The sequence below is a fragment of the Vulpes lagopus genome, chromosome 15 (genome assembly GCF_018345385.1).
Source record: "Vulpes lagopus strain Blue_001 chromosome 15, ASM1834538v1, whole genome shotgun sequence".
Classification (NCBI taxonomy): Eukaryota; Metazoa; Chordata; class Mammalia; order Carnivora; family Canidae; genus Vulpes; species Vulpes lagopus.
In genome coordinates, this window is record NC_054838.1 from 18,563,675 (window position 1) to 18,579,443 (window position 15,769).

Below are 15,769 nucleotides of genomic sequence, written 5' to 3' on the forward strand. Positions count from 1 at the left end.
GATACAAACAGTCGTAATAAACTACTGTAATTAGAGCAGTATGGTATTGGCAGAGGGGTTGGGCCACCAGATCAAAGGGAGTAGGAAGACCAGAACCAGACTCAGACATACATGAAAACTGATACATGACAGGGGTGGCATTGCAGGTTAGTGACCAGGCATGAGTAAGTCAACAAGTATTACTGACACAACACATTATCCACATGGAAAAAATTAAGTGGGATCCCTGCTTTGCATCATATACAGAAATCAGTTCCAGGGGGTTGAGAGGCGTAACTGTTAAAGGAAAAACTTTTAAGTCTTGTCAGAAAAAATAGTATCTTTATGATCTTGCATAGGACTAGACAAGCCACACAAAGCACTAACCATAAAGGCAAAAGATTGGAGATTGATGCATTTGACTACATTGAAATTACAAATTCAGGGGCACCTGGGTAGCTCAGTGGTTGAGCATCTGCCTTTGGCTCAGGTCCTGGGATGGAGTCCCGCATGGGGCTCCCTGCAGGGAGCCTGCTTCTCTCCCTCTGCCTATGTCTCTATGTCTCTCATAAATAAATAATCTTTTTAAGAAAAAAAAAAAACCCTGCAATTCATCAAAAGACAGAGAGAAGGGGAGGGAGGAAGGAAAGAAGGGAGGAAAAGAAAGGGAGGGAGGGAGGGGAGAAAGTTGCATACCAGGAGAAAATATTTGTAACTGATATAACTGACAAAGAAGTGGTGTCTGATATATAAAAGACCCCTAAAAATTAGTAAGGAAAGACAACCCAAGAGAAAAACGGCCAAAAGTCATGAGCAGGTATTTTTTTCAGGAAAAAAAAAAAACCACCATGGGAAATACACATATGAAGGATGTTCAAACTTCTCAGCTATTAGGTTCACAAGCCATCACTGAACACTTATTAGACTGTCACTAATGAAGATATCTTACAATAATAGGGAGGTGTCCACTAAGTATGCGCCTGTGCTGGCGTGTGTCGGGGGCTGGGGCTGGGGCTGGGGCTGGAATCCATTTCTTGGCTTCTCGGTTTCCCTCAGGCCCAGCGGCAGGGATTACCTTAGCCACCAGCACGGGGAGTACCCATGGGGAGGGGCTTACCGGGGTTCTGACATGTGCTGCGGTGAACCCCCACAACCGTCTATGCCTGCCATTCAGCCTCCTGCGGATCTGGTGTTGGGTACTTGTCACCTCTCTCCCAGTAGAGGATACATCGACGGGCGCTTTGAACAGGACTTAACTCCTCCACACCCGTCGGGCGAGCACCCAGCGCTGGGCCAGGCCCCCGGAGGAGCTCACTATGCGCGTCCAACGAATACATCCCCGTGCTCCCCGAGCCGGCCTGGACCCCGCTCCTTTCACCAGCACCCCCCTTCCTCCCACTGGGGCGCCCCTCTCCCTTTCTCCCACCTGGGCACAGCTCGGACAAGGCGCAGAGAGGAAGTTCTCGGTCGGGCGGCTCAGAGAGCGCTGGGAGGGGGCAGGATGGAGACGGCACCAACACGCGCGGGACGGCCGCTGCGAACGGGGCGCCCAGGCCCCCCTGGTCACGCCGCTTGGCGCGTGCGGAGAGCTCTGCTCTGCGGGGCCGGCGGGGGGGGGGCGGGGTGTGTGCTGTGCGCGTGCGGGGCGCAGGGCGGGGTTACGGGGGTGCACGGAGGGGACGGGGGCTGTGGGGGGCGCGGGGTGCCGGGAGGGGTCAAGAGGGTGCGCAGAGGGGAGCCGGGGCTGTGCGGGGTGCGGAGGGGTTACGGAGGGTGCGCAGAGGGGGGCGGGGGCTGTGCGGGGTGCGGAGGGGTTACGGAGGGTGCGCAGAGGGGAGCGGGGGCTGTGCGGGGTGCGGGGCGCGAGGAGGGGTTACGGGGGTGCGCAGAGGGGGGCGGGGGCTGTGCGGGGTGCGGAGGGGTTACGGGGTGCGCAGAGGGGAGCGGGGGCTGTGCGGGGTGCGGAGGGGTTACGGAGGGTGCGCAGAGGGGGGCGGGGGCTGTGCGGGGTGCGGAGGGGTTACGGAGGGTGCGCAGAGGGGGGCGGGGGCTCTGGGGGCGCGGGGCGCGAGGAGGGGTTACGGGGGTGCGCAGAGGGGGGCGGGGGCGGTGCGGGGCGCGGGGCGCGAGGAGGGGTTACGGGGGGGGGCTGCGCAGAGGGGGGCGGGGACTGTGCCGGGCGCGGGGCGCGAGGAGGGGTTACAGGGAGCTGCGCAGAGGGGGGCGGGGCTGTGCGGGGTGCGGGGCACGAGGAGGGGTTATGGGGGTGCGCAGAGGGGGCGGGGGCGGTGCGGGGCGCGGGGCACGAGGAGGGGTTATGGGGGGTGCGCAGAGGGGGCGGGGGCTGTGGGGGCGCGGGGCGCGAGGAGGGGTTACGGGGGGGGCTGCGCAGGGGGGGCGGGGGCTGTGCGGGGCGCGGGGCGCGAGGAGGGGTCACGGGGGTTGCGCGGGGGCGGCCGGGAGCGCGTTGCCAGCCGAGCGCCTCTCCGGCGTCGGCCAGGCCTTCCCGGTCCGCCAGGGGAGCCCCGACGCGCCGCGGCCCAGCAGCCGGCCGCACTACGACATGTTCGGCGTCTCCCTCCGGGTGGGTGCCCGGGGCGCGGCGGGGCGAGGCCGCGGGAGTCCGACGGGGCCCCGGGCGGGCCTGGCGGGCGAGGGCGGGGCCGGGGCGGGGCCGGGGCGGGGCCGGGGCGAGAGCCCGCCTGAGGGGCTGCAGGTGAGCGTCGGGGCCTCCTTCGCCTGCCCCGGAGGGTGCCGCTGTGTCCGGAGGCGCTAAGGTACCGGAGCACCCCCAAGTCGGAGGTACTCACTCCAGCCCACGCCCGCCCGAACCTGGTTGGGGGGTAGCGGGGTAGTGAGCCCCATCCTCTGCCTAGCTCTCAGCAACCACCTGCTGGAGGGCACAGCGCCTATCCCCCTCATTAGTTTTGTCTTGGGGGACTGGGACATTCATTTTAGATTGTGGGTTAGAAGCAGTGCCATCCGGGGTGCCTGAGTAGCTCAGTGGGTCAAGCTTCCCACTCTTGATTTCGGCTCAAGTCATGATCCCAGGGTCCTGACATAGAGCCCCACATCAGACTGAGGTGCTGGGCAGTGGGGTCTGCTTAGAATTCTCTCTCCCTGTCATTCCTGCCCCCCCACCTAGATCTCCCTCACTCAAAAAAAAAAAAAAAAAAAAAAGGAAGGAAGGAAGAAAGAAAGGGAAAAAAAGGAATGCCATCACCTCAAGGAGGGGACTCCCAGGACTTGCACACTTGCACCCTTGGATATACCAGATTGGAGACAGATGAATAGGAAGGGCCTGGTGACATTAATTCGGCCTGGCTTTGTCTGATTTGCAGCTGATTACTCTTTACCCTCCAGATCCACCATAGGCTCAGCTTGCATTCTGCTTTTGTTTTAAGATTTTATTTATTTGAGACAGAGAGTGCATGGAGGCGGGGGGTGGGGGGAAAAGCAGGCTGAGCAGGGAGCCGTGCTGGATCCCAGGACCCTGAGATCATGACCTGCGCCCAGCTGTCTGGAGGCAACCAGGCGCCCTGCATTCTGTTTTATTACCTTTTCTTCTGTCTGGTTTTTTTTTCTGGGCACAGCCCAGCTTCTTCTGTGCCCTTGGGGGAGGGTGCTGCTGTGCCTGAGCACTGTCCTGCCCAGGACCTGAACTGCCCTGCTCACATTGTGTCTGGCTAGGACCCATCCTTGCTCCTTGCCATCACTGTCATTGGGGTCACAGTGGTCCTGTTGGCCCTGAGGAACATGAACTCAAGGAGGAAACAGATCACCTTACAGGACTCTGAAGCCAAGTACCCGCTGCCCTTGATTGAGAAGGAGGTAATGGAGTCAGCCCATCCCCTCCACTGTCGGCCTGTGAGAGAGAAGAGGACAAGAGTGGTGGGGAATGTGCTGGCTGGGAAGGCAGAGCAGTGGGACAGGCCTTTCATGCCCTCCAGTTTGCCTCACACTGCGTGTGTGTGTGTGTGTGTGTGTGTGTGTGTGTGTGTGTACTGGGAGACTACGAAGTGGAGCTCCTTTCCCAGGCATCTGAGTTGCCCAGAAAGGCTTTTGTAAAGCTGACAGAGCCAGCTTTGTTTTCTGTTTTATAGCAAATCAGCCACAACACCTGGAGGTTCCGTTTTGGGCTGCCCTCATCAGACCATGTCTTGGGGCTTCCTATAGGTGAGTGGAATCGGGTTATCACCAGGACTGGGCCTTGCAGGCACTTGGGGTGTGGAGATTGTCCTGATACCTTTCCTAAGATAGGTGAGCTCAGAGATGTAGGGAAATGGGCTTGGGGACTGTCCATTTTCTTTCTCATTGTTTGATTTGGGCTGACACAGAAGTGATGTCTCAAGTGAGCATGGAAAAGAAGTGAATCTAGAATCAGAAGGTCTAATATCTCATCACAGGCTCCTTCTGGGCAACCTTAGGCAAGTCCTTCAACCTCTCTGAGCCTTGATCTATGAAATGAGGTTTTCCAGGCCTACCTGCCTCTTGGGTTCTGAAGGTAAAGTGACTGATGGATGTGAAAACTGAGAAAGTGCAAAGTGCTATACGTGTGGGGGATGGAAGGAGCTCATGTCACCTATAGATGGGAGAAAGGCCCAAAATGTGTGGGGAGGCAGGAGGGAGTCAGGTGTTTTCTTCCCTGCACGGTATGTCTTTTCAGCAGGGACCTTAGACCCACACAAGGAGGGACCATTGTGAATAACCAGTCCTAGCGGTCCTAGACTCTGAGTTATCCCACTTCTAGTCTGTGACACCACCAGATGCCCAAGTCCCCCTTAGGAAAGTGGAAAACCTCTGCTGGGTCCACAGCCTGGGGATTCAGAGCTCTGTACAGACTGCCAGTGCTGCTTGCCAGCCTGGTGGAGACCCTAATCCATGACCTACTTGTCCTGTGTGTGTAGGACGCAGGACCTTGACCTCTCCTGTCAGGTCATGAAATTACCCACCAGGCAGCCAGCCTGGCCCCTGAGCCTCCTGCTTTCTCTGTCTCCATTCATGAGAGCTCGGTGTCAGCCTGCCTTCCAGCCCTCTGCCTGGCCTGTGAGGTCAGTCCTGTTGGCCAGAAGGCTAAAAGAATGAAAGACAATGAGAAATAGAATTTCTTAGAATCTGCTGTCACTCACGCCCTCCTTCGCCCTGGTGTAGGCGGTGCAGAGGCAGTTCAGAGGCTTCTTGGACAGTCGGCTACAAGAGCTTCCCAGCTCAGCTGAAATGAAGTAGGTGGGATATGGGACCTGCCAGGGCAGCCCCATTTTCTCGGGGACTGCGCCCAGGTTGGCTGCATCTGAAAGAGCCTTTCTGAGGTCTCCAGGTTCACCTTTGTTCTCAGGAGGAAGCTGCCTCAGGCATTTATTTCTGCTTGTTCTGGATGCACAGCCAGGCCACAGCCAGAGTCGCTGGGCCTGTCCTTTTTTCTGTCTCTTTCCTTCAGCTTAATTCTGGTATCTGGCCTGTTCTTTTTTTTTTTTTTTTTTTTTTAAAGATTTTATTTATTTATTCATGGGGGACACAGAGACAGAGAGGCAGAGGGAGAAGCAGGTTCCCCACAGGGAGCCTGATGCGGGACTGGATCCCAGGACCCCGGAATCACACCCTGAGCCAAAGGCAGACGCTCAACCGCTGAGCCACCCAGGCGTCCCAAGTCCTGGCCCTTCTTAACCTGGAGCATTTGTAGCTCAGGCTTCGGGGCCTCCTCAGAGATGGTGGCAAGGACTCCCAGGGCTTACACTCCCAAGCAGCTCCTCTCCTCTCCCCCCCCCCCTTTCCAGCTGCATGTCCCATCTTTCCCGCATCAGTTTCTACTCCCTCTGATGGCACAGAGCTTCGTCTTGCCTCTGTCTCCTGGCAGCTCTTGCTGGCACTCCTGCCCGCTCCATTCTTTGCTGTGGTCACCGAAGTGTCCCACCTTAGAACGAGCAGCAGCCTGAGCGGCCCCGCCCATCCTGGGGCACTGGGGTGTAGTGACATGATCCACGGCTGTGTGGCCATCCCTGGTCCATTTGGTTCCACGCCGGAGGAGCAGAATTCCACGGCTCAAAACTTTACTGCTGCCCCCCAAGCAGAGCCATAGGCCCAGAAGACACAGTATTCTTTCTAGAACTCCTGGTTTGTGGTGTCCAAGTCCTGGGACCCAGCGTGCCTGTGAGCCTAGGCTGGCCCTGTGCTGGGCAGCACAAGGCAGACCAGGGGGCCGTGATTCGTTCACAGACCGCAGTGATCCACCCAGCTCAGGAAGAAATGATTTTGTGAAGGCACATATTTTGCTCTAAAAGGGAAACACACCTTTCTGTTACTTCTGATACTCAGCCTCCAACATTACCAAGCTCTTCCTGTTCTGGAGAGTATCTTGACACAGTAAGCATGCACGTGAAGCTCACAGCTCCACTGGGATGGAGGCAGGGCAGGCATGTCATCGCCACCCACCCAGAGGGGTCAAGTGACTTGCCCAGGGTAGTATGCAGTGTGACAAGAGCAGGCCTAGGACCCAGGCGTCCTGGTTTGAGGCCCCTCCCTGCTTGGCCCTGCTCCTGGGCACCCTGCCAGACTGTGTGTTCACCTCCCTGAAGCTCAGTCCTTTATGGGAACCCCGGGTCCTGTTGAGGCTGGCTGTGCTCAGATTTAACATTGGAGGCCTTTTCTGTAGGTAACTATGTCCATCTCTTGGCCAAAATTGATGGCGTTATGGTGGTCAGGGCTTACACGCCTGTGTCCAGTGATGATGACCGAGGCTTTGTGGACTTGATTATAAAGGTAAGTGGGGCCCACCCTGTCCAGCTGCTTCACCCTCACACACCTATTAAAGGTGGTAGGGTGGAGAAGGGACACATACCCTGGGAAGGGCTTTCCAGAAGGGTCATTTAACTGTGCAGCTGATGACTTGGTGAAGTCTTCAGGGCTGCTTAGAGCAACTGTGAATGCCAAGGATTTTCTCCAGTGGCAAATGGAATTTTGAATTGTATGCAGCTGTGGTCTCGGGTCTGATGGTATAAAAATCAGGCTGCCTTATTTTTCAGGTCTACTTCAAAAATGTGCACCCCAATTATCCAGAAGGGGGGAAGATGACTCAGTATTTGGAGAACATGAAAATTGGGGACACCATCCTTTTTCGAGGGCCAACTGGTCGCCTCTTCTATAATGGGCCAGGTATGGGGGTGGGAGTGTCACACCGGACCTCCCGCTGGAAGGAAGAAGATTCCTGTGGTTGTTCCATTGTTATAGAAAACTTCTCAGGGTTGGGTCCTGTGGACTTGTCCTTAAGTCTTCATAGGTTCACTCATAGCACACACACTTGATGAGATTGTAAGCTTCATTAAGGCAGGGGAGTGCTGGGGTGTTTCCTCATGGAGACTGGATCTCCAGCACAATGCCTGATACATAAAAGGTGCCTCCTAATGCTGCACAGTGGATGGATGGATGGATGCATCCACACTCGTTTATTTATGCACACATCACCACTGACTCGCTCACTCACTGCGGTGGCAGAGTGCTGTGTGAGGCCTCCCTCCTCCCTCCGAAGAAGAAGAGGCTCAGTGAGTCCTCAAGGAAGCCCAGGGTCTATTTCCACTTCATGCACCAGGGCAGTGGAGCTGGTGGAGGGGCCACCTTGACTCGCTTCTCTGGTTGAGAATGGTGTGGCCACTTCCTCGAGTGGACTTGCCACTGGGGAGTCCCAAGAAGAGCCAGTGATCTTTGGCAAGTTCTCAGGCAAGAGCTCTAGAAGTCAGAGGGGTCCTCTTTGTTTCCAGGGAACTTTTCAATCAAGCCATACAAAACAAGTGAGCCTGAAAAGAAGCTGGTCAGTCACCTGGGAATGATCGCTGGGGGCACAGGTAAGAGGCTTCTGGGGCTTTGTCCACAGGGTGGGCCTTTGGAACTTGGAGTCATTTGATCCTAGAGGAGATCCTTCCATGGCTTTAGATGCGGGTGCAGGGTTGATGACAGGCCTGGAAACTGACCCCACGTGCCCTGCTCCCCTGATCCAACAGGGTGGCTAGCCCAGGAAGTCAGGCGGGGGAACATGGAGGAGTCTGGGGATCGAGCCAAATAGGCCCAAACATGGTCCCCCAAGGGCTCCTGGATCCAGGTCAAGCCTGATACTCCTCATCCCTTGAAAATAAATATCTGAGAGAATAGAACCAATGTGTACGGATGCCTACAACATGCCAGGCACCATAATAGGCGCTTTAAAAACAACCACATTTACTTGTCATTAATTCTGTTGTACATACATGGACACTAAAGAGCTCAGACAGGCACTGCACTCACCCTGCTCAGATGGCAAGTGGGGAGGCTGGGTGTGAAACGCAGCCAGTTTAGAGCCAGTGCTCCTTCCATCTTGCCACGTGAACACGAGAAAGGGCTTTGGACTTATTGTTGCGTTAGAAGGGAAAACCAAAATGAAGGGGGTTTTCCACTTTGAGTTTTGGGGGCAGGCACGAGAAAAGTAGGATTCTCCAATCCTAACAGCTAAGGAAGCTGTTAAGGGCCTGCAGGCCAGGGCTCATGGGCTCATGGGCATCAGAGAGTGGGGGAGAGCCCCTAGCTGTGTCCTGCCTGCTGCTGTTCCAGGGATCACGCCCATGCTGCAGCTCATTCGCCACATCACCAAGAACCCCAACGACAGGACTAGGATGTCCCTCATCTTTGCCAACCAGGTCAGTTCTGCCCAGGGGAACCCAAGCTCGGAGCGGTAGGCTGGAATGTTTGCTGAGTGGCACTTCACATTTGTCCTTTCCCTGCTTGAGCTCTAGCTGCTGGGGTGTCTGTAAGCCACAGGGGTGCTTTCTGGGCTTGGCCAGGGGTGGCTGTGAAGGAGTGAAGGAGTCTATGCCTGGTTTCCCACTTGTTTTTGGCTTTTTTTTTTTTTTTTTAAGTCCAGGCCTGATTTCTCATTTATTTTTTTAACTGTCTCCCCCACCCCCCTATGAACTAAGCTGTCCTTCCTTTCTTAATGTGTAGTTCTGTTTTTGTGCGTATAACATCATAGATGCCTGCAGTAGAAATTTCAGGAAATACGGAAGTATATAAATATTCGACATCTTTTCTGTCTTTTCTTTATACATGCCGTATAGTTACAATTAGTTATATATTGCTTTGTTTTTTCACTCAGTATTACCACACAAGCATTTTCTTCCCATCAAAACTCTATATTTTTGTCTGTATCAAGTTGTACCATAATTTACTCTAACTTCTGCATTCACATTTTTTTTTCCAGTTTTCACAGTTGTAAAGGACCAAATGAATGATATTGCCTAGTCCTGTTGCCTTTTAGGTTATTTTCTTAAGTAGAATCCCAGAAGTGGAATTGTTGGCATTAAGAATCGTGAAGAGTTTTAAGATCCAGGTCCTCTGTGCAGTACCTCTGAGCTCCTGAGAAGTTTCTTTGGTTTTTGATCCCTTTCCCCAAATGAAGCTCCAACCTTTGTGTTCCTCTGCTTTAGCTCTCCAGTGCTGTTACGTTAGGTGGTACCTCATATGTTACCACCTTCACCGCTTGCACTTTTCACAGAAGATCCCGGGCGCACACGAGGCTGATTCCATCTGAGTTCCAGCCGGGTGGCTATACCTGGTGCTCAGTGTAGATGGGGTGGCGGGGTGCTGGGAACCTTGAGTGAGGCTGCCCTGCCTGGTCTTCCTGCTGGAAGGCAGTCATCGCCTCTGCGGGAGGTTCCCACCTCCTCCACCCACAGGAAAGAGGGCTGGTGGTGCAGGAGCTGCCACAGAACCTTTGCCCCAGAAGTTCTGGGTGGGGTGAGAGCACTCCCACTGAGTGGGGGCAGCTTGGGCAGAAATGGGCTGGCCCAGGTGCCCAGTGTGGGGAGAAGCGGTCCAGCCCTGGTGGGGCTTTGCTCATGGAGCTTCTTTTCTAGACAGAGGAGGATATCTTGGTGAGACGGGAACTTGAAGAAGTTGCCAGAACTCACCCGGACCAGTTTGACCTGTGGTACACCCTGGACAGGCCTCCTGTTGGTACGCTCCCTGTTGTCCCCATTGTGGTTTAGCTCCAACCCTTGACCCACCTTAGGAAGTAGTCCCTGGGTTTGTTTGCTTCTTAGGACTGGGCTGGGGGGGAGGGGGAGCTGAGACCTTCAGCTCTGTCTCCACATGGGAAATGGAGGGAACTTGAGGGAGAGAGGATTTGGAACAACCTGCTTGTAAGAGCCATCAAGGGCAGGCGTGTGATAGCTCAGCAACACTCCATATGCACATTGAACCTCGGGAGGTTCTCGAGGGACACTGAGGACTCCATGCTACACTCAACATGGCATCCCAGAGAATTCACACCCCCCTGCATCTAATATGGCCATGGACCCCATGCCCCCTTACCACCCAGCCTCTCCTGGACAGCAGTCCTCATATGCTGAGCTCCAGCCCGCTGCTACAACCCTAGCCAGCACCCAGCTGCCACCCATGCCCTGTGCCTTCCATGGCTGCCCCTCCTACCTCGTGAGTTGTGCCAGCCTTGTCACATAGCTCACTGCCCAGAAGAGGGTGCCCCCCCAAACCAAGCCACAAGCCCCGAGGCCTGCTCCACCAGGCACAGTCCCAACTCAAGGCCTTGATTCACACCGCACCTCACTGTAGTGTCCTCCATCCCTGACCATGCTTGGTGCACCAGACACCACCTGGGGGCCTCAGAGTCCCAGAGCATGGGATTTGGGGTCCATAGTGAAGACAGCTTCCTGGGCCTCTCGCATCTTCAACTTCCCCGCTTCTCTGCAGAGAACAACAGTGTAGACTTCTAAGTGTTGGAGAGCAGCCTTGCCTCCCTTCTTTGGGAGGGGGGCGGCAGGAGGCTTGGGGTCAGGGGCTTCACCCGGCACCCTCACAGCTTTTTTCTACTACTGCTTACTCTCAGGCTGGAAGTACAGCTCAGGCTACATCACCGCCAACATGATCAAGGAGCACCTCCCTCCTCCGGGGCAGTCCACGCTCATCCTGGTGTGTGGCCCAATGCCCCTGATCCAGACAGCTGCTCATCCTAACCTGGAGAAACTGGGTTATACCAAGGAGATGATTTTCACTTACTAATACCTTCCTTGCTCCAAGCAAATTTGCCTGGTCCCTTTCATCTATTTCAGAGTGAGTCCCGCCTCACCGCATTAAACAGGGATGTGTTCACAAGTGCCTTGTAATGCACCGGGGGCACATGGCTCCTCTCTTGGGCGTGGGCCTAAGCAGCGTTCAGGGGGCTGGAAGCAGACTGCTTTCAGAGGCCTCCTAGCTTGGGAGGCTTGAAGGAATTCCATTTCAGTGTCTTTCCCCAAAGTGTAATGAAATCAACTTCAGGACAAAGCAGATAGCTCAGGACATGTGGCTCTGTGGGGGTCCAGCTAGGCAGTTGGAAGGCCTTGGCCAGCCCTACGTGGGAACAGCCTTCTGTGTGTCCCAGGGAGGTCAGAACTGGCAAAAGCAGAAAATTCCAGAAGAACCCAAGTGGGGTCATGTCAACTCCCAGTAACTCTCTTCAATTCTCCCCTCTCCAGAGTGTTCTAAAGTCAGACCTACCAGAGGGCCCGGGCACCCTCCATGTGCACTCTTCCTTCTTTTGTAGGAGACCCTTGAAATGGGAATGGTGTTAAAAGGCATTAGGGCCATCGCGAATCCACAGGGCGGGCGGGCTCCAGCCATGCTGGACTCCCTGTGCTTTGCACAACAGAGGAAAGCAAGGGCCCTGGGTTTCTTAGCAGCTTCTGGATGCCAAGTCCTGTTCTGATCTGGCAGCGGGTGGTGGTTAGCACAGAAGCATCTGAACCTGCAAATGAGACTAGGCTCCAGGAGTTATTCCCGCAATCCTTCCCATTGCTAAACCCAAGCGATACCAATGACCACCATGTCCTTGGCTGTCCGCTGCCAGGCTGACGCGCTGCTCACCTGCGAGCAGGTAAACGCTTCCTGCACTTTAGTTCCTATCGTTCTCATAACAAACCAGAGATTCCGTGGGGATGTTGTTCTCCAAGTTACAGCTGAGGAGAGACTCTAAGACGAAGTTTTTGTCCCCAGGTCATTCCAACAGAAGGTGGGGAAACTGGGTTCAGACCTGGGCATTTAATTCCAAGTCATTCCCTTTCCACAAGAACTGGTATTGTAGTATTGTTGCTGCAGGGGGTGTCACTGGGTGTGTGCATGTGTGCACGTGCATGTGTGAGGGGCACAGAAGACGGTGAGCCAGCTCTAGAGAACTCATTTGAGTGCAGCTGTGCCCTGCCTATGGGTGGTCTCACAGAGGGAGCATGGGGTGCAGCAGGAAGGGGGGCATGGGGGGGAGAGGCTGCAAGCCTTTACCCATCTGTGTATTCAGTGCACCCTCAGCAAAGCCCTGCTTGGGGAAAGATACTCCACTGGGCACAGTATGAGGAGTAAGAGCCCACCCTCATGTTTTTCTCTAACACAGATTTTACCCTGCGTTGTCCCCTGCTTTCACGAGCTCCCACCTGGCCACCCGTGTCCTCACAGGGACCTGGCTCACAGGGCCTGTCCTGATCTGACTCGAGCTTGACATCACCAGGTTTTTCCTTTCCTGGGCTTCCCACTTTTACCCCATTTTGTGGCCCCAGTAGTTCTCAATGAGGGGCAGTTTTGTCCCCCAGGGAACATTTGGCAAAATCTGGAGACATTTTTATCAGAACCAGAGGAGGGGTGTTGCTGGGGTCTAGGGAGTAGAGGGTGCTGCTCACCATCCTACAACACACCAGACGGGCGCCATCACAACAAATTACCCAGCCCTAAGTGACAATGGTGCAGTGGCTGGGAAACTCTGCTCTAGTCTTAGCAACTTTGGGCACTCGCTAGGATGTACTGGGATGTTCCAAGGCCATTTGCCTGGAGCACCTTTTCCCACTCTGGTGTACTTGGGGAACCAGATTCATCGCTGAAAACCAAGTAGCCCCTCTTCCTGGAAGCCTTCCCTGTCCCCTCCCCCAGCTCACCATTAAAAATGACAACTAGTTTCTGTCGGAGCATCTGTAACTTTCAGCACACACTTGTTTGAAACAGAGGTGTACCCCCGACCCCTTGTCAGCACCCTCTGACAAGGACCTTGACACTCATGCCTGTATCTCCAGCTCTGCTTGGCCCAGCATGGAACATGCTTAGCCTGCACACACGGAGGGGCGAGGGGATGGGGAGCGTGGCAGCATGGAGTGCCTGGGCAGCTCGAGGACCAGGGTTTGTTCTGACTCCGGGCTGTACGGGAGTGTGCCCGCAGCAGGTGCTCGGTGCGTGTGTGCTGAGTGTGGCTGTGCGAAGGGAGAAAGGCACATTACTTCAGGGGTCCTAGGAGGGGCCCGGGCTGAAGGGCAGGCAGCGCAGCGGGGCCCAGGGACCTCCAACCAACGCATCAGCGAGGGCTTCCTGAAGGAAGCGGGGTCTTGCTGGGCCTTGACAGGCAGAACTTGGCCTTGTGAAGGGGGGAACAAGGGGGCAAAGACCTGCTACAGCGAGGAGGAGGCGGGCACACACGAACAGAGGGGGTTCGTGAGGCTGAAGATTCAGAAGGGCCGTGGGTGCAGCTAAGGCTCTTGAAGTCCTCTCTGGATTCGGGAACTGAGTTCTTAGCAGAAAGGTAACGGGATTAAAGCAGTGCTGTGGAAAGGCCACTCTGGGACAGAGGGGAGCGGCTGGGGACGTGGTGGAGCAAGCAGGAACCAGCTTTGGAAAGCAGAGGAGAGAGGAGGCCGGAGCTGTGACAGCCCCCCGAGGGGGAGAATGGGAGGGTCGGTATGGCTTGGGGCACCGGGCCTCTCCCTGAGGTAGGGGACCCCCCCCCCCCAGGCTGCTGTGTGTCCGCCAGCTGTGGTGGAAACATTGGCTCGTCCACTGGGGGGAGCTGTTTGACCAGACAACTGCTCTGCGGAGCCCAGGTTGCAGCGCGCGAGGGTGGGGGTGCCCCGGGGGTGCCTGCCCCTGCTCCCAACTGAGGAGGCCCAGCAGCACTGACAACCTGACACCCTGGTGCACAGGAGGGTAGGACGCGGACGGTCAGGGCCGAGGGGAGAGGGGCCCTGCTCCTTCCCGGGGCTCACCCAGACCCGACTCCGGGCCAGGGTCCTGTGAACGAGGTGCCCCCTCCTGCAGCCCGCGCAGCCGGTCCGGGACTGCCCAACATTTTTTTCCAGAATTTTCTTCCAGCAGAGCTTTTATGAACTCCTTGCCCTTCCCCCTTGGCGTAAGAACCTCCCAAATGTCACCAGGAAGAGCAGGAGCCATAGAGTCTGTGCCAACGTCTCACCACCCCCCCCCCGCCAGAAGTGGGGTGCAGTCCACGTATAAAAGTACAAAAGGTAAAAGGCTGTGTCCCTCAGCACAGCACGGTTGAAAACACAGGGCCCCTGGGGCCACCTCCCGGCGTCTGTGCACCGCTCTACGCGCTCCCGTCAGCACCACGTCTGGGATGTCCTGCCAGCCCGTCTGGGCCTGCAGGTGGCTGGGCCTGCTCCCCCTTGACGCCGAGACTCGGGGCCCCCACGTGTGCCTCTCTGGGCTCTCGGCCATGAAGAAAGTCATCTCCAGTCCTCCGAGCTGGGCGCGGCCAGGCGAGAGTCATTCAGCAGCTGGTCCTGGCTCAGCAGGGTCTGAAAGGACACAGCCCAAGGGGCAGTGGGACAGGGTTTTGGTCAAGGCCGCCCTGCGGCAGCTACGTGGGAAGCAGTGGGACCCTGGGTGTGGTCCCGTCTGATGCCAGCACCCTCCAAGTTCATGGGGTTTCAGGGACCCCACAGATGAAACCAGAATAGACTGCACGATCAAGGCAATACACTGCTCACGCCTCCTTAGAGGTGAAGGTGCTATTTGAAGACCACCCAAAGCCTACTAGTGGTGATGAGGGCAAGGTAGGGTGCGTTCACTTCAGTAGGTGAGCCAAGAAAAAAAGAAAAACCAGTTGAATAAAAATGATCCCATTTCCATTCAGGGAGTCTACTATCCCCACCCCCCCCTTCTATCTTGTCCTTTCTTGTCCTTGGTTACAGCCTTCTTAATGTGCCGAGATCAGTGAGCAAAGGATGGTGACAGGCCACAACATGGGCAGATGCTACAGCCAGTGGGCTCAGTGGTGGGACCGTCAAGGACCTAATAGGCATCGGAAGGTACAGGGCCTCAATAATGGGAATCTACTCTGTGGCTGGTCTTTTACTGGTGGCTGTTGTCGGTCTGTAAGCCTTGCCAGGAGGCTACTATTAGCTTCACTTCACAGATAACTAAGCCGGGGCTGGGAGAGAGAATGACTTGCCTGACGTCCCAGAGTTAGTAAGAGGCAGAGCAGGAGCTTGAACCATGCAGGCCTTACTCCAAAGAGGCTTCTTTCACCGACACCATTCCACCTCCTTACAAGGCACACCAGATGCATCCATGTGCCCGTGATACCCATGAGGCCAGAGGCATGGCATAAACTACATGTGTCTCATGGGCAGAGAGGCCGGAGCAGTGTCCACCAGGCCAGAGAGGAGGCCTGGGCACTGGGCTACACAAGGCAGGTGACCCAGAACTGCCAAGCATCTTGCTTTCCTCTGCAGCCCTGAACCTGGAGAGGACTGAGACCTGGCATGCTTCAGCTGGGTTCAGGGCAAGGCCCATGACCCTTCTCTCTCACTGCCCCTAGCAGCTCAAGGCCTAGCTCAAGGCTCAGCAGCACAGCAGGCCAATGGAAGCTTCTGGGAGGCTTTCCACTTCAGAGCTGGTTCCAGCTCAGGCCACAGGGCCCAGCACCACTCATCAAATTCCTAGCAGAGGCACTGATGACACAGGTTTGGGACTGGGGGAAGGGGGAGGGTATCTCAGGTCTTGG

At 55.9% G+C, this 15,769-nt stretch overlaps 2 protein-coding genes across 14 annotated transcripts in view; one reads left to right on the forward strand and one right to left on the reverse strand.

The window, feature by feature from the left end:
- Positions 1–2,441: 2,441 nt before the first annotated feature.
- LOC121476266 (NADH-cytochrome b5 reductase 2) lies at positions 2,442–11,885 on the forward strand. The gene is made up of 9 exons (XM_041730038.1): positions 2,442–2,563; positions 3,670–3,810; positions 4,083–4,155; positions 6,629–6,735; positions 6,999–7,128; positions 7,731–7,814; positions 8,554–8,639; positions 9,855–9,954; positions 10,844–11,885. Exons 1-9 carry the CDS (start codon positions 2,543–2,545, stop codon positions 11,014–11,016), a joined length of 915 nt encoding a protein of 304 aa, XP_041585972.1. The 5' UTR covers positions 2,442–2,542; the 3' UTR covers positions 11,017–11,885.
- A 2,219-nt stretch (positions 11,886–14,104) lies between these two features.
- Positions 14,105–15,769, reverse strand: part of PPFIBP2 (PPFIA binding protein 2) — a 147,103-nt gene continuing 145,438 nt past the window's right edge. For all 13 annotated transcript variants that reach the window (XM_041730031.1, XM_041730028.1, XM_041730027.1 and 10 more), the window contains one exon: positions 14,105–14,558. In XM_041730031.1, coding sequence (XP_041585965.1) covers positions 14,487–14,558 — 72 coding nt within the window. In that variant the 3' untranslated portion in view covers positions 14,105–14,486. The remainder of the gene's footprint in view (positions 14,559–15,769) is intronic.